The sequence below is a fragment of the Diabrotica virgifera genome, chromosome 6, assembly GCF_917563875.1.
Source record: "Diabrotica virgifera virgifera chromosome 6, PGI_DIABVI_V3a".
Taxonomy (NCBI): domain Eukaryota; kingdom Metazoa; phylum Arthropoda; class Insecta; order Coleoptera; family Chrysomelidae; genus Diabrotica; species Diabrotica virgifera.
Window position 1 is genome coordinate 77,478,456 of NC_065448.1, and position 24,308 is coordinate 77,502,763.

Consider the following 24,308-nt stretch of genomic DNA (forward strand, 5'->3'; position numbering starts at 1 on the left):
CTCGTCCCCAAAACTCCCAAAATTTCGAAAATTTAAGTCCGACCTTTGAGGCTTCTGATGGTACTCATAAATACCTTTTCAACGCATGTTTAATTTTGAAAATTGGTTATACCATTCAAAAATTACCGAGCTCAGAAATCTTTACTCATTGTCTATTTAAAAAGGGGAAAATGTTTTTATGTGTGTATGTTTGTGGAACAATCACACCGATCTGAATTATTTTTTCTATGTTTCAAGAGCGGGTCAGGATCGATTCAGAACCGGTGAAGTTTGTAACTTTCGACTACCCATAAGCCAGCTATAGGACTGGGTAGGTACAAAACGGCATATTTTTGGGGGTACATATCTTAGGTTCAAGGAGAGACAGGAGAACCGCAAATACACCAAATTAATAGCGTGGAGTTAGGCTTTCAAGTGGTGCCTAAGCGGTTAGGATCAGACATATACACGGCTCAGTATAGCCGAAAAACTGACAAACTAAACTTTGAAAATTTTTGACTCAAAATTTCAACCTACCAATTGCGCCAAAAAACTGAGCGTTTGTAGGAGTACTCTAGACGCGCCTAACGGTGTATACCTTATATCTGGGAAAATTCGAATTTTTAAGTTATGGGCTTCATAAGTGTGATCAAATCTACCTATGGGAAAACGCTTTTTCAAGCACAATAATTCCTGTGATACCTTCAGTTATCATACTTGACCTTAGATGCATCAGATACTACTTGTCGATACGTTTCAAACTCATGTTTAGTGATCAAAATCGGTTAAGCCGTTTTGAAGTTTTCAAGCTCCAAAGTATAATCCATTTGACCATTATCGACGAAATGGTTTATGTAGTTGTAGTGGTTACGACGCTAAATTTGATAGGGCAATCAGAGTTCATTTACCGGCCATCCCAATATTTTTTTCAATCTTCATCGGATAGAAAAAAAATCTAGTGTACATTCGATTCGATGGACACTAGATCATTAGAGAGATAATGCTAGAAAGGTCACCATTTATAACGCTTAACGTGGAATCGATAAACATTACATTTAAATTCATATATTTAATTTATAAATAACTTTGAAAAACTCATGATACGACCCAGGCAACCAAGTGACGTCAACAACGTCGAGGAAACGTCAGTATTTGGTGGAATATATACACGTGGTTGAACATTACGTCATATGGACGTCTTTTGTATGTGATTTTAAATACGTAAGATTAATGACGTTAAAATACGTTTAAAAGACGTTTTCATTTCAGCCAGCCTAAGTCTGACGTCACGAAATTGGGAGGAGCTTGGAGCTTAAAAGTTACAAAACTAAGGTTATGTTTATATCATCGTTGTCGTTTGTCGTTTCATTTCATTGTTTGTTTGTCCTAGTATTTTGCCTATTTTGGATTCATTTGGATTTTGTTGGCTGTTTTGTGTGTATTTTTTAAAACTTCTGTTTGTCATTTGTAAATTTTATAAATTTACCACAATGCAAAGTGATTATTTAAGGAAATTATTAATGGAAACTCCGCAGATGTTTTAGAAAGGTAGGCGAAACAATTTTTATTTACTATTCATTTTTCCCTGATATTTATCAATAATGATGAATTTTGCAAGCAATAACATTATTTCTTTTATTGTTTTAGATATTCATTGAAGCTGAAAATAATTGGAGATTTAGATCCATATACAATTCAGTCATCTGAATTGGATTTTACAGTGCATTCCATCAATTACTCTTATAATGCTATTATAGATAGACTGGTAGAGTCTCACAGTTACTACTTTAAGCAGCAGATGAAAGCATACAAAAGCCTTCAGGCACATAAAAGCCTTCACAACTGGATTTGTTTTGAAACATTGATGTTTTGATGATTTCTATATTATTGTTGGAAAGGTAAGTCTTTATTTTATTTATTCACCATTAAGAAATATATGGATAACAGTATTAGTGTCTTTCGGATAAATGGGTTTTAAATATAAGATTTATTTACGTTTATATATCTGTATGAAACCAGACATACTGTCGTCCTAATTTGTAAACTGTGTAACTCCATATTTCTCTGAAAATGAGTTATTACTGCCATTTATTTGAAAAAATCCCTACTCGTTTAAAAAAGGATGCACATGCATATTTTTAACAGAAGAGTAAATAGTGACATCTTCGTATACACTGTATCTCCCTTGCAGCAAATTTAGTACGAAAAATATGTAACTCCCCAGTTTGTCATACCACACGATTGACCTCACTGTTTAGAAAGTGATATTTTCAAGAAAGAGTTGGTGGTAAATAATATTAATACACTCATTAAACAATATAGGTACAAATGTTAGTACCTATCTATAAAATATTCCATTTTAGCATTCTATCTTTTAAAATGGGAGATACGTAGTATTCGCATTAGTCATATTTAGAGAAATAATTTTTTGTGCCTCTGTAAAATTTGGATAAATGGAGTTACACAGTTTACAGATTAGGTCGACGACATGTAACTGCTATGATAGAAAAGAGTAGAAAATGTCTGATTTTAAAATATTCTCAATCATTGTAAAGAACGCAAATACTCTAATGAAAATAAATTTTTGTAGTTGAAGCATTCCCACAAAGATAAAATATTTTTTTTAGGTGAAGAGTTCCTAAAAAGCTAATGCTAAACCGCTAGATGCTTCGGTGATAGCCAGTTCCAATGGCATAGCAAATGCACATTGTATGTGCATGGCCACATCTTATTTGCAGCTGAGTATGCCCACAGCAAGACAGAAGAAGAAGAACCCAATGCATGTACAGATGTTACAGCTATGTACATTCTCTGGTGAAAAACTAATGAGTTTTCAAGCTGTTCGGTCAGAGTGCTTGTTGCGCTCTCTAAACGAACTGAAATATAAGACGGCTTTGGCTTCATGTTGCAGTGATATGAAAATGGTTAGTCATTTTTAATTATAATGTACTTCTTCATCATGAGTATTTATGTATAGGGCTTTTCATTCACAGTCATTTGTTTCGAGCTTCTGTCATGTGTCACATAATATTAATATTATATCTACGTCATACGTTATTGGTATATACCAATGATACACACCAAAGACACATGACGTAGATATATTAATATTATGTGACACATGACAGATGCTCGAAACAAATGACAGTCGATAAAAAGCCCTATTAGTCTTTTAAGTGTGTATTATCAGATATCACATGTAAATTGTTTTTATCATTTTAATTTGGTCATTACAGTCCCTTAATCAAAAAATATATTTTTCAGGTGTCTGTGGATCTCTTTGTATGCAAAAATTTGTAATAATTATTTGAAATCATTTTGAGGATTATAAGAGTATGAAAATATATGTGAGAACACAGACTATTATAGTTTTGTCCCATTTTTTATCATTCAATCGTCTTCTTTAAAATTTATAAATATAAAGCAGATAGTTTTCATTGAAATTCAATATATTGGGTCTTATTTGTATGTATTCATTTTTGACTAAAGGTACGATTCCGATAACGACTGCAGACAGCAACTGCAAACATCAGTTGCAGTTCTCGGCGTTATGGACGTTACTACTTTGCACTATTTATCTGTATAAGACTGATTCCGACATCTGACTACAACTGCTGTCTGGCAGAACGTCAGTTGCTAATAATTATGCAAATTATTAGTGCAAAATAATGACATCTGTCATGGTGACAACTGTAACTGCCATCTGCAGTCGTTGTCGGAATCGTACCTTTAAAGTGTGTGGTATAATTATAATAAGTATATATATTATATAACTTAAATGGTTTAAACTTAAGTTTGTTATTACATTGTGACTGAAATTTTTAATTTGTTAATAAATGATTTATTAGTTTATATGTTGTTTCACTTTTGACACAGTAAATACTTATAATATAAAAAGTGAAAATTCTATGTATGTTATATAATATGTTGCATTGAGGATATTGTAATTCTATGCATTTTAACAAGCCTTCCATTTGGTTTTACTTAAATGGAAAAATTGCAATACTAACAATGCCCATACGAATAATTGAATGGTCCTGCCGAATAACGTTGTAAGCGCCACATGGTTTGTTTTTGAGAAGTCAAAGAAAAAGTTTTAATATTGTGATGATGGTGAGTTTATACATTTTAAGGGTTAGTAATACAGTTTTTAAATACAAAATACAAACTGTATTACTCACCTTTAAAATGTATAAACTCACCATTATTACAATATAAAACTTTTTCTTTGACTTCTCAAAAACAAACCATGTGGTGGACCCATTCAATTATTGTGTATTTCTAAAACCATAAAATGAAAATTAAATCTAAAAAACGACGCAAAATCGACGTAAAAACTACGTTTTTCATATCACGTATTTAAAACGTGATAAAAATGACGTGACCTATGGTGGGACATATTCACGTGATCTTCGACGTCGATAAAACGTGATAAACTGACGTCGTTTGGTGATAATTATGACGTTTTTTTAACGTTTTTTAAACGTTATTTGGTTGCCTGGGGAGAATAAAAAAACCGCTAAACGCCGTAAAAATGAGTGGCGCATACAATATTCCAGCTACAAAAGAGCTGATATGAATATTACGTGGCGCGAAAATGTATTTTCATTTTGATCGAAAATAAAATTGTAGTTTTATTTTAAAAGATGTTTCCATAATATTTACTAAATTTTAAGTAAAACGCTCCACAAAATAGCTTCAAAATACAAACTCTATCAAAGTTACTCTTTTGTGGCGCGTTTTACTTCAAATTTAGCAAATATTATGGAAACATTTTTTAAAATAAAACTAGAATTTTATTTTCCATCAAAATGAAAATACATTTTTGCGCAACGTAATATTCATATCAGCTCTTTTGTAGCTGGAATATTGTACGCGCCACTAATTTTTACGGCGTTTAGCGATTTTTTATTCTTGTTAATTAGACGACCATTTAAAACCTATTAGTCTAGTCACAACGTCCCGCGGGAATAGCCGTTATTTGATGGTGGTATTATAGGTTTTTTGGGTCGCTGAATGGAAGTGGTTTGGAAGCCCAAATATGGTGCTTCTTCTTCTTCTTCAAGTGCCGTCTCCTAATCGGAGGTTGGATATCATCATCACTATCTTTACTCTATCCACCGCTGCTCTAAAGAGTTCTATAGAACTGCATCTAAACCAGTCCCTTAAATTCTTTAACCATGACACTCTCCTTCTTCCTATACTCCTTCCGCCTCTTATCTTTCCCTGTATTATCAGTCTTAGCATTTCATATCGCGGTCCCTCATTACGTGTCCCAGATATTGTAACCTTCTTATTTTTATTGTGTTTATTATTTCGCATTCTTTACCCATTTCTCGCAGTACTTCCGTGTTCGTTTTCCTCTGTGTCCATGCTATTCTAAGCATTCTTATGTAACACCACATTTCAAATGACTGTAGCTTATTTATGTGTTCTTGCTTTAATGTCCAGCTTTCAAGTCCATATTGTAGTATCGAGAACACGTAGCATCTCAAAGCTCTTGCTCTCAGTTCTAAACTAAGGTCTTTGTTGCAGAGAACTGTTTTCATCTTTACAAACGCATTTCTTGCTATTTCTATCCTGGTCCTTATTTCTGTTGTTTGATCATTTTTCTCTGAAATCCAGGTTCCTAGGTATTTGTATTTATCAACCCTTTCTATCGGCACATTTCCCAAATGTATGCTTGTTTGTATGTTTGTTTTCTTAGTTATTATCATGTATTTGGTCTTTTTTATATTCATTTTTAGTCCATATTCTTTACAGAAATTGTTTGTTTTGTTCAGTAGTAGTCGGAGTTGTTCAGCAGAGCTTGCTATAATCACGGTGTCATCTGCATATCTTATGTTGTTAATAGATCTTCCGTTAATTATTATCCCTTCACTTTGAGATAGCAATGTTTCTTCAAAAATGGCTTCACTGTATGCATTAAAGAGTAATGGAGACATAATACATCCCTGCCGAACTCCTCTCCTGATTTCAATTTCTGGACTGGGTTCGTTATCTATTACAATTTGTGCTCTTTGATTCCAGTAAAGGTTTGTTATTATTCGTAAGTCCCTTTTGTCTATGTTTTATGTCTTTAGAATTTGGACTAATTTTTCATGTCTTACTTTGTCAAAAGCCTTCTCAAAATCAACGTAACAAACATGCACATCCACATTCATGTCCATGCATCTTTGAGCTAACACATTAAAAGCAAATAACGCCTCTCTGGTTCCTAGTCCGTTTCTGAACCCAAACTGACTATCATCTATTCCTTCTTCTAGTTTTTTGTTTATACGACCATGTATTATTTTCAAGAATAATTTGAGAATGTGACTTATTAATGATATTGTTCTGTATTCACTGCAATCTTTAGCGTTTGTATTTTTAGGGATAGCACAAAAGGTTGAGAGTAACCATTGTTTTGGTATGTTTCCTGTTTTGTACACTGTGTTAAACAAGTCTACGATAATGTCTAAGGTTTCATCATTTATACATTTTAAGCTTTCTACTGGGATTTGGTCTGGACCTACTGCTTTACCATTTTTGCTGTTTTTTAATGCCGATTTAATTTCTTCTTTTAATATCTTCAAAACCGTATCATCTTCTACTTCGACTTCCATCTGCTCTGTTCTATTTTCTTTGAACAATTCATTTATGTATTCTGTCCATCTCTTTAATTTTTCGTTAGTACTCAACACAAGTGTCCCATCTGTATCTTTTAGTATTCCCGGTTTTCTTTTTCTGTTGATCTGCGTTAATTCCTTAATTTTTTTATGTGTGTTAAAATTATCATGTCTTTTCTAGTGTTCTTCTATTTCTGCGCATTGTTCTTTTAACCACTGTTCTTTAGCCTGTTTAATTTTGGATTTTATTTGTTTATCCACATTTTTGTACATCTGATTATCTTTGTTTTTATGCTGACGTCTTTCTTCCATTAAATCTAAGATTTCCTCCGTCATCCATTGTTTCTTTTTGTATCTGATTGGTGTAAGAATTTCTTTTTGACATTTATCTATTTCTGTCTTTATTAATAACCATTTTGTCTCTGTTTCAGTATTTTGTTGGATTTGTTCTTTAACATTCATTAAACCGTTATTAATTTCATCTGTCAGGCGTTGTTTTATGAGTGGGTTTCTTAGTTTACTTGTATCGATTTTTACATCTGTTGTTCTGCGTTTTATTATTTTCATTTTGAGCCTAATTTTGGTCACTACTGGATTGTGATCTGATCCTATGTCGGCACCTGGATAGGTTTTTGAAGATATAATTGCGTTCTTGTATCTTTGTCTAATCAATATATAATCTATTTGGTTTCTTACAATTCTCCCTTCTTGATCTGCTGGTGACTTCCAGGTATATAGTCTTCTCTTTGGCATTTTAAACAATGTATTAGTTATGATAAAATTATTGTTTTGGCAAAATTCGATAAGCCTGTCACCTCTTTCGTTTCTGTTGCCCAGACCATATCCTCCTGTACATTCTTCTACTTTTTCGTCTCCAACCTTTGCGTTAAAATCTCCCATTATAATTGTAACATCCTGCGTTTTAATGGATTTTAAAATATTGTCTAGGTCTTCGTAGAAAGTTTCAATATCGCTCTCTGGTTTGTCCGCAGTCGGAGCATAAACTTGTATTATGTTTAATTTGGGTTTATTCTGATTTAATTGTAAGAGGATAATTCTGTTGGAGTATGGAATTAAATTTACTACAGCTTTATCCATGTGTTTGTTTAGTATTATCCCGACACCATATCTGTGTGAACCGTCTTGACTTCCTGATATATGGTGCGTTTAATTGTTATTAACAAATTATGGTAAAATTAGCTATTTTCAGGAATTATTAGAAGCCCTGTAAATAAATTGATAGTGTTAAGGTCTTCTCTGGTGTATTTTTGATCGCTGAATCGAATGCGACTAGTCGCGATTACTCGATTGTTTATTCCCCGAAAAGCTCGAAATAATGCGCTATGTACAACAAGTTTGTAGTCTTTTTCATAGTATTTTTATACGCTAAATCGATTGCCACTAGTCGTGATAGCTTAATTAAACCACGATCCGACTTTGTTATTAATAAATTATTGCAAAAATAACGGCTTATAGTAGGTACGTTTACTCACGCTTTTTGCTGTAAATTTTAAAAAACCACTTGGAGTGACATGAAATTTGGAATACACGTAGCTAACATGTCAAACAAAACAAGTGATATTCTGTCGATGTGTGCTTTTACCCTAGGGGTGAGTTTTACCCCTTTTCGGGGGCGAAAAACGGTACCTTTAAAATAAGTCCGGAAGTGGATAAACTGATTAATTCTAAGCAACTTTTTTTCTATAGAGTTTTTTCACTAAGTCAATACTTTTCGAGTTATTTGCGAGTGAATATGTTCATTTTTCAACAGAAAAACACGTTTTTAGTTTTTTTATAAGCACTTTAGAACCGATGAAACTTAGGCCGCACATTAAAGAAACATGAATTGTAAGTCACGTTTCATGGAAATAAAACACTGCTAAATAAATAAACGTCCGGCCATTTATGAAAGTCTCCGAAAATAAAAATGTTTTATGAGCATGAATCACACTCGTTTCATTGGTAGGCGGACTTCAAGATTTGTTTAGCCGTATTTTATTTTCATGAAACGTGTTTTACGTTTCATGTTTCATGTTTTACGTTTCATGTTTCGTTGGTGTGCGGCTTGCCTTACAGATCATATAAATACAACCCAAGTAAAGCAACTTGTGAAGCGGTAACCATTAATTTCATTTGAAATGCTAATTAGGGGGTGATTTTCCCGATTTTTTTTTACCAAAAAAAAGACTAACTTTATTTTGAGCGTAACTTGCTTATTTTTGATACTAGATACTTTTTCAAAAACCAAGAACAAAGTTTTCTTAAGCTTTAAAAAAGTTGTAATAAGTTTTCCTCAAAAAGTCTTGATGTTTTGGTTATTTATGTTGAAATATTCGACTTGGAATTTGACGAATATGAACCTGTTGTTCATTAGCTACAACGCCGCTTCTACTGAGTCTACGGACCTCACACATACACCATTTTCTTCACTTTTTTTTTGAAAAATACTTACTTTGTGAGTTATTTGCCAATAACCGTCTAAGAACGTGGGTTTTTTGTTGAAAAATGAACATATTCACTCGCAAATAACTCGAAAAGTATTGACTTAGTGAAAAAGCTTTATAGAACAAAAGTTTTTAAAATAATTAATAATAAAAAATAATTAATCCACTTCCGGACTTATTGTAAAGGCTTATTTTTTCACCCCCGATAAGGGGTGAAACTCACCCCCAGAGTAAAAGCACACATCGACACAATATCACTTGTTTTGTTTGACATGCTAGCTACGTGTCCATATTTCATGTCAATCCAAGTCGTTTTTTTTAAATTTAGAGCAAATACCGTGAGTAAACGTACCTACTATAATAAACCGTTATTTTTGCAATAATTTATTAATAACAAAGTCGGAACGTGGTTTAAGCTATCACGACTAGTGGCAATCGATTTAGCGTACAAAAATACTATGAAATAGACTACAAACTTGCTGTAGATAGCGCATTATTTCAGCGAGCGTTTCAGCGAATAAACAATGATTTTGTTATTAACAAAACAAAAACATATTTTAAGTAATCGCGACTAGTCGCATTAGATTCAGCGACCAAAAATACACCAGAGAAGACCTTAACACTATCAATTTATTTACAGGGCTTCTAATAATTCCTGAAAAATACCTAATTTTACCATAAATTGTTAATGACAATTGAACGCACCATATTTGGGCTTCCAGACCACTTCCAACGAATTCAGCGACCCAAAAAACCTGTAATACCACCATCAAATCACGGCGAGCTAGAATTTCCCAAGGGACCCCCTGTGTTGCGACTAGACTATATTGGAGTTAAAGCATGGAGACTGCTTACAAGAAACAGGGGCGAGTGGAGGATTCTTTTGGCTCATATCGATCTGTGATTCCGCTGATGATGATAAAGATACAGACAATTCAGTCAGAGCTATGTTAATATAACTTTAGTAGGACAAAGTGGAATAGTTAAAATAAAACTTACATGTAATAAAGAGTATATTCCAGTTCCTAACACCGCAGCAGTGAGTACCATATGAGTAAACTGAAATATACTGAAAGCATCGTTTACTATGTATTCCAAGCTACAACAAATAATATAAATAAATAATAATAATAATAATATTAATAATGTTAATAACCTGTGGGAGTTTTTTTGTCAGTTCTTCTATCAGGCGCGGCCCCCTGCGAATGGGGGATGCTTTCTGGGTATTCGTAGCGCCAATACCCAGAGAGTAGCAGGGATACTTGCCGTGGAACAAAAACTGACACCTGGCAGTAGGTATAAAATGCACACCCATGAGAATGGAGAATCATAATTTATGTTTAGGATCTCTGCCTGGGGATCGCCAGGGCACGTCTGGAGCCGGCGCTGGACGTGACAGCATGTGGGACGTCGGTGGCAGGGTGTTGAGGAGGCGGGCCCCTGTCATACAATCAGCTACAGCCCAGCCACAACCACAAGCGAGCCAAACAATAACAAGAGCTCCACCCGCCGAAGGTGCTGAGCTGGATCATCAGCCGGCGCTCACTCAAGCGGGACGACCAAGGCAGCGCATGAAATGGACTGTGTCCATCAATGAGAACATTTTGCGCTTCTACTACAAGGTGACAAACCTCGGTCAAGAAACAATCGGCTACCGACAACAGCTGTATGCCGAATTTTGCAGGACGTACCCAGATATTCAAGTATCGGAGCAACGAGTATCAGACCAATACCGGGTAATTATAAGAAACAACCTTATCCCAGAGACTAGACGCAATATCATCACAAGCGAAGTCGAACGGGAGATTCATAACGATGTTGTAATTGAAGATCAAGTCCCCAATGAAGTGCATGAGCAGATTCCTGAGCTGGCCATACAAGAAACTCAACCTGACAATACAGAGCAGGAAAACAACGAGCTACATGATAAACTAGTAAGCGAAATGGCACGTGCTGTACAAGAGTTTAATGGAACAAATCCACTTAGCAGACCACCGCTACCACGAATAAACTCTTGTAAGAGACTAGGTGTGCTGTTACAAATTGTGAACACTGAAGTCCTACCCAATTATGTCGTAGAAGCCCACACATTAGAGTATCTGCACATGCTAATCTACTGTGCAGCAACAGCAATTGCTAATGTAATGGGCATTAAGATCAGAACACGACGGGGTTCTAATAACGGAAGGACTGGTAGCAGAATTGCACCCTGGGAAAAAAGACTGCTCGGAAAGATTGAATTGCTGCGTAGAGATATTGGTCAAGTCACAGAATATATACGAGGTGTAAGAAGTACAAGAGTCATCAGGAGAGCTGAAGAAATAATACGGAATACTGCAAGACACTCAAGATACGATCCAGAAAACAACACAGCCCAACAGTGCCTGGATACGTTAAAACAAAGTCTCTCAGTTTATTCAGGACGACTAAGAAGGTACAAAGTGAGTAACAACCGAAAATCCGACAATGCCCTTTTTGAAACTGCTGAGAAGGCGTTCTATCGAAAACTCAATTCCACCGTAGAAAATCTCGATAAGTCTTATCCAAGCCAAGAAGAAATTCATGAGTTTTGGGGAAATCAACTTTCCACACCAGCTCCTCTTAACAACAATGCTGGATGGATAGAAGATACGGCACAGAACTGCCAACACTACACTACTACTCTCTACGAACCCTTCACCACTGAAGAAGTCTCAAATATCATCAAAGAGCTTCATAACTGGAAATCTCCTGGACCAGACGGAGTTCAAAACTTTTGGCTCAAGAAGTTTTGGAGTGCTCATGAATGCTTATCAACATTAATTAATTATGTTATTTCTCATCCGCAGGATATACCATCATTCCTAACTCAGGGAACCACTTATTTAATGCCGAAGGATCAAAATAACACCCAAGATCCAGCAAAATACCGCCCAATTACTTGTCTTCCAACTTTGTATAAATTGGTCACATCCTGTGTAGCTTGGCGTATCTACCAACACTGTGCGCTGAACAATATTATAGAGCCTCAACAGAAAGGATGCGCTAAGGGTTCCATGGGCTGCAAAGAACAAATTATCATCGACTCAGTCATTTCTAATCAAGCATATTCCAAAAAGAGGAACCTATTTACTGCTTTTATTGATTACAAGAAGGCCTTTGATTCAGTGCCGCATGAATGGCTTATAGATATATTGAGAATATATAAAGTCAATGATAATATAGTGACCTTTTTACAACATACAATGACAGAGTGGAAAACTAGAATTCACCTTCAAATACCTGGTGAAAGTAACATCGAAACTGAAAATATCGCAATCAGCCGGGGCCTGTTTCAAGGAGATTCGTTGAGTCCACTGTGGTTCTGTCTAGCTATGAACCCACTATCTCAGCTATTGAACTCCACAGATGCAGGTTTTAGCATAAAAAATAACAACAATGTGGTGGCGAAGCTTAATCATTTATTGTACATGGATGATTTGAAATTAATGGCTTCCACTCGAAACCAACTGGACGAGATGCTAAAAACTGTAGAAACTTTTTCTAATGATATTAGTATGCACTTCGGACTAGACAAGTGCCGTATTTTAAATATAGTCAGAGGAAAAGTACACCCCGGAGGATTCGATATGCAAAATGGTCAGAACATCGAGGCCATGGGTGAAAACGATATGTATAAATATCTTGGAGTAAAGCAAGCGCGGAAAATTGACCATAAACAATTGAAAACAGAGATAACTACTGAGTTTATACGAAGGATAAAACAGCTGCTTCGCTCACACCTTAACAGTAGAAATTTGTTTAAGACACTAAATACCTACGCATGTTCCGCGCTTAGCTACTCATTTGGTATTGTTAAGTGGACAAAAACAGATATAGAAGCTCTTCAGCGAAAAGTACGAACACACCTCACAAAGGCACAAAAACACCATCCTAAAAGTGCAGTAGAAAGAACAACATTACCACGGAATCTAGGAGGAAGAGGACTTATGGATATAGGTGAGCAATTAGATAAACAAATTGCTAATTTAAGAACTTATTTTCAGATGCAGGCTGAGACATCTACTCTACATCGCGCTATCTGCGCAGTAGATGACACAACACCGATCAAACTGAGGGAACCAGAAATGCGCATAAACCACCTTACTAAGGACGAAAAAGTGCGCGCCTGGCTGGGTAAACCTCTGCACGGGCGACATCCCAATGAGGTCAGCCAAGATTATGTCGACAATATAGCGTCGAACTACTGGTTGACATCAGGAAAGATGTTCCCTGAAACGGAGGGTTCATTACTGGCCATTCAGGATCAGGTTATACCAACCAGAAATTACCTGAAATATATCATCAAAGACCCTCAGGTTCAAAACGACAGATGCCGATATGGATGTCAAGCCCAAGAAACCATCCAACATCTTACAGGGGGCTGCCAGGCATTTGCTGCAACTGAATACAAGGAACAGACCATCTCCCGTATTATCAATACGTTCCTGAGAGTATGCTTGAGGATGGCAACTACAAGCTATACTGGGACCGCACTGTGCTCACAGACCAAACAGTGGCACATAATAGACCAGATCTCGTACTAGTTAATAAATTAACAAGACAAACAACACTAATTGATGTGGCGATACCTAACAACAATAATCTACGTAGTAAATTTACTGAAAAGATCGCCAAATACAGAGATCTAGAAATTCAAATACGAAGGCAATGGAGAATGCAAAGTACCCAGACGATACCGATTATTATTTCTACTACTGGAGTCATTCCGAAGACCCTCTTCGAAAGCATAAAAAAGCTGGGTCTGAATGAACATCTTTATAAGACCATGCAGAAAGCTGTACTACTCGCGACGGCCAGATGCGTACGAAAATTTCTGGGAGATACACCTGCATTCCAAGTCACCTAGGGCTCGATAACACGGAAAGAGTCCCACCAGAGCTCAATCCTTTTGATACCGTAGGTATCTGGGATGAGTCAATTTTCCCCTTAGAGGGAGTGTGAGCCGTATGGCTAAATCTGATAATGTTAATAAAGATTCATGAGTTTTGGGGAAATCAACTTTCCACACCAGCTGTTTTTAACAACAATGCTGGCTGGATAGAAGATACGACGCACAACTGTCACCACTACGTCACAGCTAACTTCGAACCATTCACTAGTGAAGAGGTCTCAAATATCATCAAAGAGCTTCATAACTGGAAATCTCCTGGACCAGACGGAGCCCAGAACTTCTGGCTTAAGAAGTTTTGGAGCATTCATGAGTGCTTATCAACATTAATTAATCATGTTATTTCTAACCCGCAGGAAATACCATCATTTCTAACTCAGGGAACCACTTATTTAATACCGAAGGATCAAAATAATACCCAAGATCCAGCCAAGTACCGCCCAATTACTTGTCTTCCAACTTTTCATAAATTGGTCACATCCTGTATAACCCGGCGTATCTATCAACACTGTGCTCTAAACAATATCATAGAGCCTCAACAGAAAGGATGCGCTAAGGGTTCTATGGGTTGTAAAGAACAACTTGTCATCGACTCAGTCATTTCTAACCAGGCATTCACCAAAAAAAGGAACCTCTTTACTGCCTTTATTGACTACAAAAATTCCTTTGATTCAGTGTCTCATGAACGGCTTATAGATATATTAAGAATATACAAAGTCGATGATAACATAGTGACGTTTTTAAGGCATAAGTTGGAAGACTAAAATTCACCTCCAAATACCTGGTGAAAACAATATCGAAACGGAAATTAACCGAGGCCTGTTTCACTAACTCAGGTTTTAGCATTAAAAACAATACTGTAGTAGCGAAGCTTAATCATCTGTTGTATATGGATGATTTGAAATTAATGGCTTCCACTCGAGACAATCTAGAACAGACGCTAAAAACAGTAGAAACATTCTCTAATGATATTAATATGCAGTTAGGTCTAGACAAGTGCCGTGTTTTGAATATAGTCAGAGGAAAGGTACAGCCCGGTGGATTCGATATAAAAAATGGCCAGAACATCGAGGCCATGGGTGAAAATGATATATACAAATATCTTGGAGTAAAGCAGGCGCGGAAAATTGACCATAAGCAAATGAAAACTGAAATAACTACTGAGTTTATACGAAGGATAAAACAGCTGCTTCGTTCACAGCTTAACAGTAAAAATTTGTTTAAGGAACTAAACACCTACGCTTGTTCCGCACTTAGCTATTCATTTGGTATTGTTAAGTGGACAAAAACAGATATAGAAAATATTCAGCGAAAAGTACGAACACACCTCACAAAGGCACAAAAACCCATCCTAAAAGTGCAGTAGAAAGAACGACATTACCACGGAATCTAGGAAGAGGAATTATGGATATAGGTGAGCAATTAGATAAACAAATTGCTAATTTAAGAACTTGTTTTCAGATGCAAGCTGAGACATCTACTCTACATCACGCTATTTGCGCAGTAGATGACACAACACCGATCAAACTGAGGAAACCAGACATGCGCATAAACCACCTCACTAAAGACGAAAAAATGCGAACCTGGATGGGTAAACCTCTGCACGGGCAACATCCCAATGAGGTCAGCCAAGACTATGTCGACAATACAGCGTCGAACTATTGGTTGACATCAGGAAAGATGTTCCCTGAAACGGAGGGTTCATTACTGGCCATTCAGGATCAGGTTATACCAACCAGAAATTACCTGAAATATATCATCAAAGACCCTCAGGTTCAAAACGACAGATGCCGATATGGATGTCAAGCCCAAGAAGCCATCCAACATCTTACAGGGGGCTGCCAGAAATTTGCTGCAACTGTATACAAGGAACGGCATGACGCAGTGGGAAAAATCCTTCATCAAGAAATACCTATCAAGCTGTGACTTCTCTGAGAGTATGCTTCAGAATGGCAACTACAAGCTATACTGGGACCGCACTGTGCTCACAGACCAAACAGTGGCACATTATAGACCAAACTGATCTCGTACTAGTTAATAAATTAACAAGACAGACAACACTAATTGATGTGGCGATACCTAACAACAATAATCTACATAGTAAATTTACTGAAAAGATCGCCAAGTACAGAGATCTGGAAATTCAAATACGAAGGCAATGGAGAATGCAAAGTACCCAGACGATACCGATTATTATGTCTACTACTGGAGTCATTCCGAAGACCCTCCTTGGAAGCATAAAAAAGCTGGGTCTAAATGAACATCTTTATAAGACCATGCAGAAATCTGTACTACTCGCGACGGCCAGATGCGTACGAAAATTTCTGGGAGAAACTCCAGCATACCAAGTCACCTAGGGCTCGATAACACGGAAAGAGTCCCACCAGAGCTTAATCCTTTTGATACCGTAGGTATCTGGGAGAGTCAATTTTCCCCTTAGAGGGAGTGTGAGCCATATGGCTAAATCTGATGTTAATAAATAATGTTAATAAATTAATAATGTTCATAAACTACTCGCAACGGCCAGATCTGTACGAAAATTTTTGGGAGATACACCAACTAGGGCTTAATAACACGGAAAGAGTCCCACCAGAGCTCAATCCTTTTGATACCGTAGGTATCTGGGATGAGTCAATTGTCCCCTTAAAGGGAGTGTGAGCCGTATGGCTAAATAATAATAATGTTAATAATATTATTATCTCATCCCTTCAAATAATCGGCATCAACTTCAAATTCTGAGTAATTTTTGTTTCGTTCAATTTCTACTTATATTATTATCTCATAAAATTCTATATCTTTACTCATTTCGCATGAGTTACAACCCAAACAACTGATCACAGCTTTATATTACATATTATATATGATGATAACCTAAAATGTAAAATATGATACTCAAGAGTAAACTCCCTTTTCTGATATTATTAATCAGATTAATGTCAAGTGAATAGAGCAAGTGAATAGAGCAAACAGTGCCGCAGGTTGCCTGAATGACACAATTTGGAGAAATTAAAATATCGGAAAAGAAATGAAAGGCAAAATTTACAAAACAGTCATCAGACCAATAATGACATACGCGGCAGAAACACGACCCGACACAGAGAGGACAAAAAGATTGCTCGAAACAGCGGAGATGAAAACCCTTCGAAAAATCGATGGTAAGACTCTATGGGACAAAACTAGAAGTACAGATATACGACAAATATGCAAGGTGGATAACATTAATAACTGGGTAAGAAACAAAAGAATAGAATGGAATGACCACATAAGCCGAATGACAACAAATGGAGTACCTGGTCAGGACAGCGAGAAATGGTTCCCCAATAGGAAGACGATCAGTGGGAAGACCACGAAAACGATGGAACGACAACTTACTAGAGGCACATTGAAAAAACAGACAGAGCCATGTATATACAAAAATAAGAAGAAGAATATTAATGTCGATCTGATACCCAAGCGGCACAGGCGAACGAATAGTGTTCATCAAAAATGAATAACCTTTTTTAATTTTGTTGCAACACGAAACTACAGCCGCATCATTATTCTAGTCCAATCAGAGAGTGCAGCAAGCACCTCTACCGGTTTCGAAACTTATTAGTCTCTAATCAGGAGGCACATATGCTGCTCTCTCTGACCCAACTAGGACAAAGCCCGGCGTGCAGTCATGGATTGCAACGAACGAAATGGCAGGGATGCCCTAGCGGCAACTGCTAGCAAAAAACGTGTAGCATAAAGATGGGACGTGAATTAAAAATTGTAAAATTCCCTCATCTTCCTTAGTCTCAGCATCCGTTATGGCTTACAAATTTTAGAAGCTTCGGAGGTGTACCAGATCAGTAGATAACGTTCGAATTTCTTTTAAGGTATCCAACAATTTAGGACAGTCTCTATCCAACTCCAAAGATAGTAGCAACTATATGAATCGTAGTGGTGTTTATAAACTGCAATGTTCTGACTGTGATGCCACTTACATGTGAAGAACTTGTAGATTACTTGCTTCTCGCTCTCTTAAACACACCAAAAGAGAGAACACCTCTACCTTTTCACAACATCTTAAAGAGAAAACTCATACTCTGAATATCCCAGAAAGTTGGACTTGTACGAGGACCTAGAAATAGTCGAAGAAAAACAAAAAAGTCCGAACTGTGTCAACCGCCATGTTTCGATCAACCGGGATTTCCATCCACTTCATCGACAACTCTTTTCTTAGCTCCTTTCTTAATTACAGTATTACTTTCCACCCATTTATTACTTCCTTCACTTTCCTATAGTCACATTTACAGTTGATTTGGTACAATCCACAATGGTTTTCTTTCTATTTTCATCTCTATCCATTAAACTACTATCATCTATCCAATGATACACATACAAACTGTCATCTGCTATCATCATCCGTATACATCTCCATCTCTAAATTTTCATCCATATACTAGCTATGACTATTTTCACCCCATCTATTCATACTATAAACAAATCTAATAGTCTCACTACTCTTTCTAGGTCTCTTCTCTATGGTTAACTACATCTAATGACGGTTTGTTTTGTCGAACCCTTAGAGTTCAGAGTAGCCTGCAGGGTCCTTGGAAATTAGTCACGTGAGTCTGAGCTTGTCTTGTACATCTCTTCTAGATTATGAGACTTTTTTACACTTCTGTCACCCCCACTGTAATCTTTTATTGAACTTACAGATACTCTAACAACTACCAACTATTGGAATAAAATCGATAACTTAAAATCAACATAAAATTGCTTTTCTACACCCTAAGTGTACACACAAGAGGGCTTAATATCGTTTTTTAAATTTTCGATCTAACGTGTAATGTGGTTTGACTTTCACTTTCATTGCAAACATTCTAACTATCACATCAAGTTTATTTTCATTTTAACGGATTATTTACCACAGTGGGAGTGACTGTTGTCACTGTTTCGTAATTTAACAAGCTTTACAATAGATTTCACATAACTAACATAAATTTTACCTTCCTGTGGAACTGTCATTTCCGTCATGTCATCCTTCAGAATTTCCGCTATTAGAGCCACTTGCTACCATAGTCATGATTACGCCAGTCAATGGGAGCAAGAATAGGATATTACCTCCGAATTCTATCCTACTGCATGGAGTTTAATGAAATTTTGGGCCTAGCCTCTACTTATCTCCTAATTCAAAGTCTACCCTATGCCGATGTGTGCTTTTATCTTGGGGGTGGTTCCCATCCCTTCTTAGGGGTGGAAAAGTTTTTGGTTAAAATTACCTCGGAATTCGCTAGAGAACCTAATTCTAAGCAAAAACTGTTCTATATTTTTTTTTTGAAAACTCAATACTTTTTGAGATATTCGTGGTTGAAAATTGGCCATTTTCATTGAAACATAATACATTTTCGAACGGGTTTTTGCGAATACCTTAAAAACTATGCATCTAACTAAAAAAACTATAGTAAACATTTTTGTAGAGTATAAAAAAACAAAGAGACACTTGCCTATAAATCTTTAGTTTTACTACAAAAAGAGATAATGATAGGTGAAAATAGTTTGTTTTTTGGTACATTCTCAAATTGGTGTATTCAACTTGAAATAACAGAGAAACGGTCGATTTTAGGTGTGTAATGCTACTAATACCTTTTGTAGTGCTTGAAAAGACCTTTAAAATGAGCTATATTAAAGGTCCATTACATTAAAACTAAGCGAGATATGCTGCAAACAAAATTGATAACTAATGTATTTTAAGAAAAAATGAGAAGTAATTTGAACCCTCATCCACCAAAATGTAAATGCATCGTTTTCCTTCCACAATACCTTTTATTATAGTGTTATTTCTATGTTCAAAAAGTTGGACGGGTTTAAAATGAATGATTTTTGAAAAGGAAAGATCAAATTATAGAGCGCATTTTTTCTTTAAAATCTTCCTTTTTCTCCATGTAACTTGAAAATGATAAGAGATACAGTAATGAAAAATAAAAATGAAATTTTTATCTGAAAAAGCCCTATATTTTTTGTGTGGCATCTTTTTTCGTATCTCTTATCTTTTTCGAGTTACATGGAGGAAAAGGAAGATTTTTAAGAAAATTTAAAAATGCGCTCTCTAATTTGATCTTATTTTTTTTTTCAAAAACCATTCATTTTAATCCAGTCCAACTTTTTGAACATAAAAATAGTACTATAATAAAAAGTATTGTAGAAGGAAAACGATGTATATAAATTCTGATGGATGAGGGGATAAATATACTTTTCATTTCTTCTTAAAATACATTAGTCATCAACTTTTTTGCAGAATATCTCGCTTAGTTTGAATGTAATCGACTTTTAGTATTGCTCATTTTAAAGGTCTTTTCAAGCACTACAAAAGTTATTAGTATCATTATACACCTGAAATCGACAGTTTCTCTATTATTTCAAGTGGAATACAACGACTTGAGCATGCAGCAAAAAAACAAACTCTTCTTACCTACCATATCCCTCTTTGTATTTTAACTAGATGATTTATGAAGGAACTAATCTCTTTGTTTTTTTATAACCTACAGAAATATTTGATATGGTTTTTTTGTTAGATGCATAGTTTTTAAGGTATTCGCAAAAATCCGTCCGAAAAGGTGTCATTTTTCAATGAAAATGGCCAATTTTCAACCACGAATAACTCAAAAAGTATTGAGTTTTCAAAAAATAATTATAGAACAGCTTTTGCTTAAAATTAGGTTCTGTAGCCTCTTCCGTGGCTATTTTAACCAAAACATTTTTCACCCCCGAGAAGGGGTGGGAACCACCTCCAAGATAAAAGCGCACATCGGCATAGGGTAGACTTTGTTTCTTGAGCTATTCCCTACTTACTGTGAAAATATCAAGTAAATCTATGTAGTAGGATGGAATTCGGAGCCAAATACCCTCACTGACTGCCCTAGATGTGAACAAGTCAGATTCGAGCTCAATGTATCCGATCGAAAATTAGTTCTGTTCTGTGATGTAGCCCTGTATAGGGATTTTAACAAATATACCTTTTATAAAGGATTTTATGGATTTTTGTAATAAGTGGTATACAGCCAACTACAGAAAAAAAAAAAGAATGTGTGTACTTTGTACGCACGTAAGAAGTTATACCTCTATTATATGATTTCAACGAAATGAATATACTTTAAACAGTTTCTCTACTACTTTCCAAAAATTTTTATTAAAACAATACCAAAAATTAAAAAAATAAAAGGATAAAACACACACAAACACATTGAAAAATGCCACAAATGATTTCTGAACAATAATTGTTGCCAAAAATTTTAATTAAATAAGTATTTTCTGAAAAAAAATTATATAATATTATACTTACAATCATAAAATCTATAAAAAAAAAATAAAAAAATAACAACTTGCTTGGGGCTTGAACTCACTTCACGTCTATCGCGCCGTACGAATGTCGAAGTGATTTCCCACTGCACTACCTTCGCGTATACGTCATGTGGGAATATACACAAACTAAACGTTTACACCATAAACTTTTTGACATTTTGTTTATTTATATGAATTTAATCAAATTATTACTTTGATTTTTGTCGAATTTTTTTTTATTTAAATTTATGTGTCTCGGCAGCAATGGCCATTGACACAAACAATATGGGTTATACAATAATTAATTACAATAAGGACTTAAATCTAATTATTATAACAGTTAATTTCTAAATCTTAAATAACATTAGGTAAAAATTATGAAGAAAAAAAAAATTGGATATACAATAATTGGATACTATAGAGACGTACAACTAATTATAAAATTGCTTCGGTCTTCTTGGGATACTTCGGACGTTGTTTAGTCATAGTAGCAGTTGCATATGAACTAGTAAGATTACTGGAAGAATTGGGTCCAGACATGGTGTTGCTAACAGTGGGGGAACATTGATTTAAATTGTTACTCATGTAGTCAAAAGTAACTTAAATTTGTTTATATTAACGCTTTGGATGTCTGGAAATAAGTGATAACCTTGGATACATTACTGCAATACCGGTTGCCTAACCGTTGGCGTCCGTTGGGACCGGATAGCAATAGTGAAAAACTATTGACAGTTTGACACTGACTGTGTTTAAGTTGGAAGATTATTAAGTAAAACATCTCTTATGCTCGGTTGCACCAATAGATCTTAAGCTTAAGTCGAGAATATCATAAGAATTAATATAATATAATTATATTATATTACAATAAGAATACCATAATATAATAATAGATATAATTGATAATAAGGTAAGAATCTAAAATTATGGTGCAACGTAAGTGATACTCAAGGAGGCCCTATTTATAAGTAGAGCTTAGCTAATCTGGAACTTAAGATCTGTTGGTGCAACTAGACATTACTGACTGAAGTTACAGCTTGTTCTTGATGACGAACACGTAACACAATTGTTATTAGTCACTATTTGAGCGAAAACTAATTTTAATAACTAGTATTTACAGTAATAATTACAAATTTCGGCACCAATTTACGGATCGATACATACACGTTCTGACGTTAGTTTGACAGTCCTTTTTGTCGAATTAAAATACAACAAAATATAGAGTAAGAAAACGATATATTAGATGAAGATTTGTAGAAAGTTTGTTCGTAATCAGATTATGTAAATTAAAGCATTGCCTACTAATAGGTAACTACATTATTTTTTTACATTTTCCAAATAGATAGGTATGAAGATAATTTTTTATTGGAATACAACTGAAACATTTAGAATTACGTACCTGCGGCATTTCAAAACTATTTAAAAAGTCACTATAATTATAAATTTGATTTTATTTCTGTCCTCACAAAAATAAAAACTAATATATACAATATTTTTGTTTACCGATAACCTCCATATTGAACAATTATTGACAGATCATTTCAACACCCAATCAGAGCCCGTATAACGACTAATACCATACGGTCGGTGTGCGCATGCGCACAGATTAATAAAATTTCACCCTCAATGAAATCGCGCCTAAAGAAGTATAACTTCAAAAATTTTTCCTCGTGAATATTATTACGCTTTATTTTACTTCTTCAGTAAAAATAGAACAAAATATTTATATTTCTTACTTTAACTGAATTTTAAATTTTTCAGTAACATGAATTCTTACCCAAAAAGAGAATTGTGATATTGTACAGCACCTCGAAATCGGTCTCTTCTAATTACAGGATCTTTCTCAGCTAATGCCTCAATTATCACATGCTTTACATGTCTAATTCTTACAACAATGTGATGGGTGGTTTCAAAGACTAGCCAAGCCATTAATCCAGCAACCATATATAAGTGATGAACCTATTAAAATAACTAAAATTTAGTATTTCAAATCGATTAAAACTAATTTTGGGTATGTAACAAAATATTAAGAAAAGTAGGACAATTTACATAAAAGGTAGTACTGAAAAATAAAACGATAACATCGAGGAAAGCTGGGAAAATCTCAAAAATAGCATAATAATTAACGTAGCAACAGAATCACTTGGAGAGAGGAAAGTAAGGAACACTATTAACGAACATATCAAAGAAGAAAATCTCATGGTTTATAAGAAAGAACAAATATGAAGAAAAGAAGAAAGACTTTTTTGTAAGTAGTACAAAAGATAACAAATACAATAGACATAAAACCACTATAAATGAACCCGAAATGAAACCAATACTTTAGTCAGGCAAATAAAAAGGGAACACTGGCAGAGCTTCTCAGATGAAACATGACTTATACAGAATACAAAAAAGATATGGAGAACGATCAAGGACAAACAAAAAACATGAACGAACGAATAATAACGAAGAACATTCAGATGGAAACGTGGGTAGACTACTTTCGATCCCTATTTGCTAAGTGTGACCAAAATGAATCACCTACATACATACACCAGTAGTCGAGGAAATAAAGCTGAAAAAATGGCAAAACCTCGCAATTTTTTCGTCCAGCATTGATTTGTACAAAAATTTGGGATTAGGCTCATTACACCCTCTAGTTCATTTTCTATATTGAGCCGTTGTACGCTTTTGGTTTCTTAAGGGTGAAAACTACCCCTAATTGTAAAAAATTATAAAATAACATTTTAAACTTTAATATTGTCAACATTTGGTTCTTATTAGTTACATAATGATTGTTTTATGCTTTAAGATATACTATCATAATATTTCAACCCTTAAAACCACCCTTGTTGGAGCTATATATAAAAAATTTACTTATCCTAAAAAAGAATAATTTCGGCTTGCATCGATTTACATAAAAATTTGGAATTAGGATCATCTCACCCGCTACTTCATATTCTATATCATGCTTAAGGACGTTGATTATTTTTAGGGGTGTAAACTACCCCTTATTGTCAAAAATTATATAAAAACATTGTAAACTTTAATTTGGGTAAA

The 24,308-nt window shown here is 35.1% G+C and overlaps 1 protein-coding gene across 1 annotated transcript in view; it reads right to left on the reverse strand.

Annotated features, from left to right (window-relative positions):
* Window positions 1-24,308, reverse strand: part of LOC126886447 (odorant receptor 63a-like) — a 123,561-nt gene that overhangs the window by 46,993 nt on the left and 52,260 nt on the right. The window contains exons 3-4 of the mRNA XM_050653387.1: window positions 23,044-23,225; window positions 10,031-10,130 (exon numbers count right to left, since the gene is read on the reverse strand). Of these exons, the coding sequence (XP_050509344.1) occupies window positions 10,031-10,130; window positions 23,044-23,225 (282 nt within the window). The remainder of the gene's footprint in view (window positions 1-10,030; window positions 10,131-23,043; window positions 23,226-24,308) is intronic.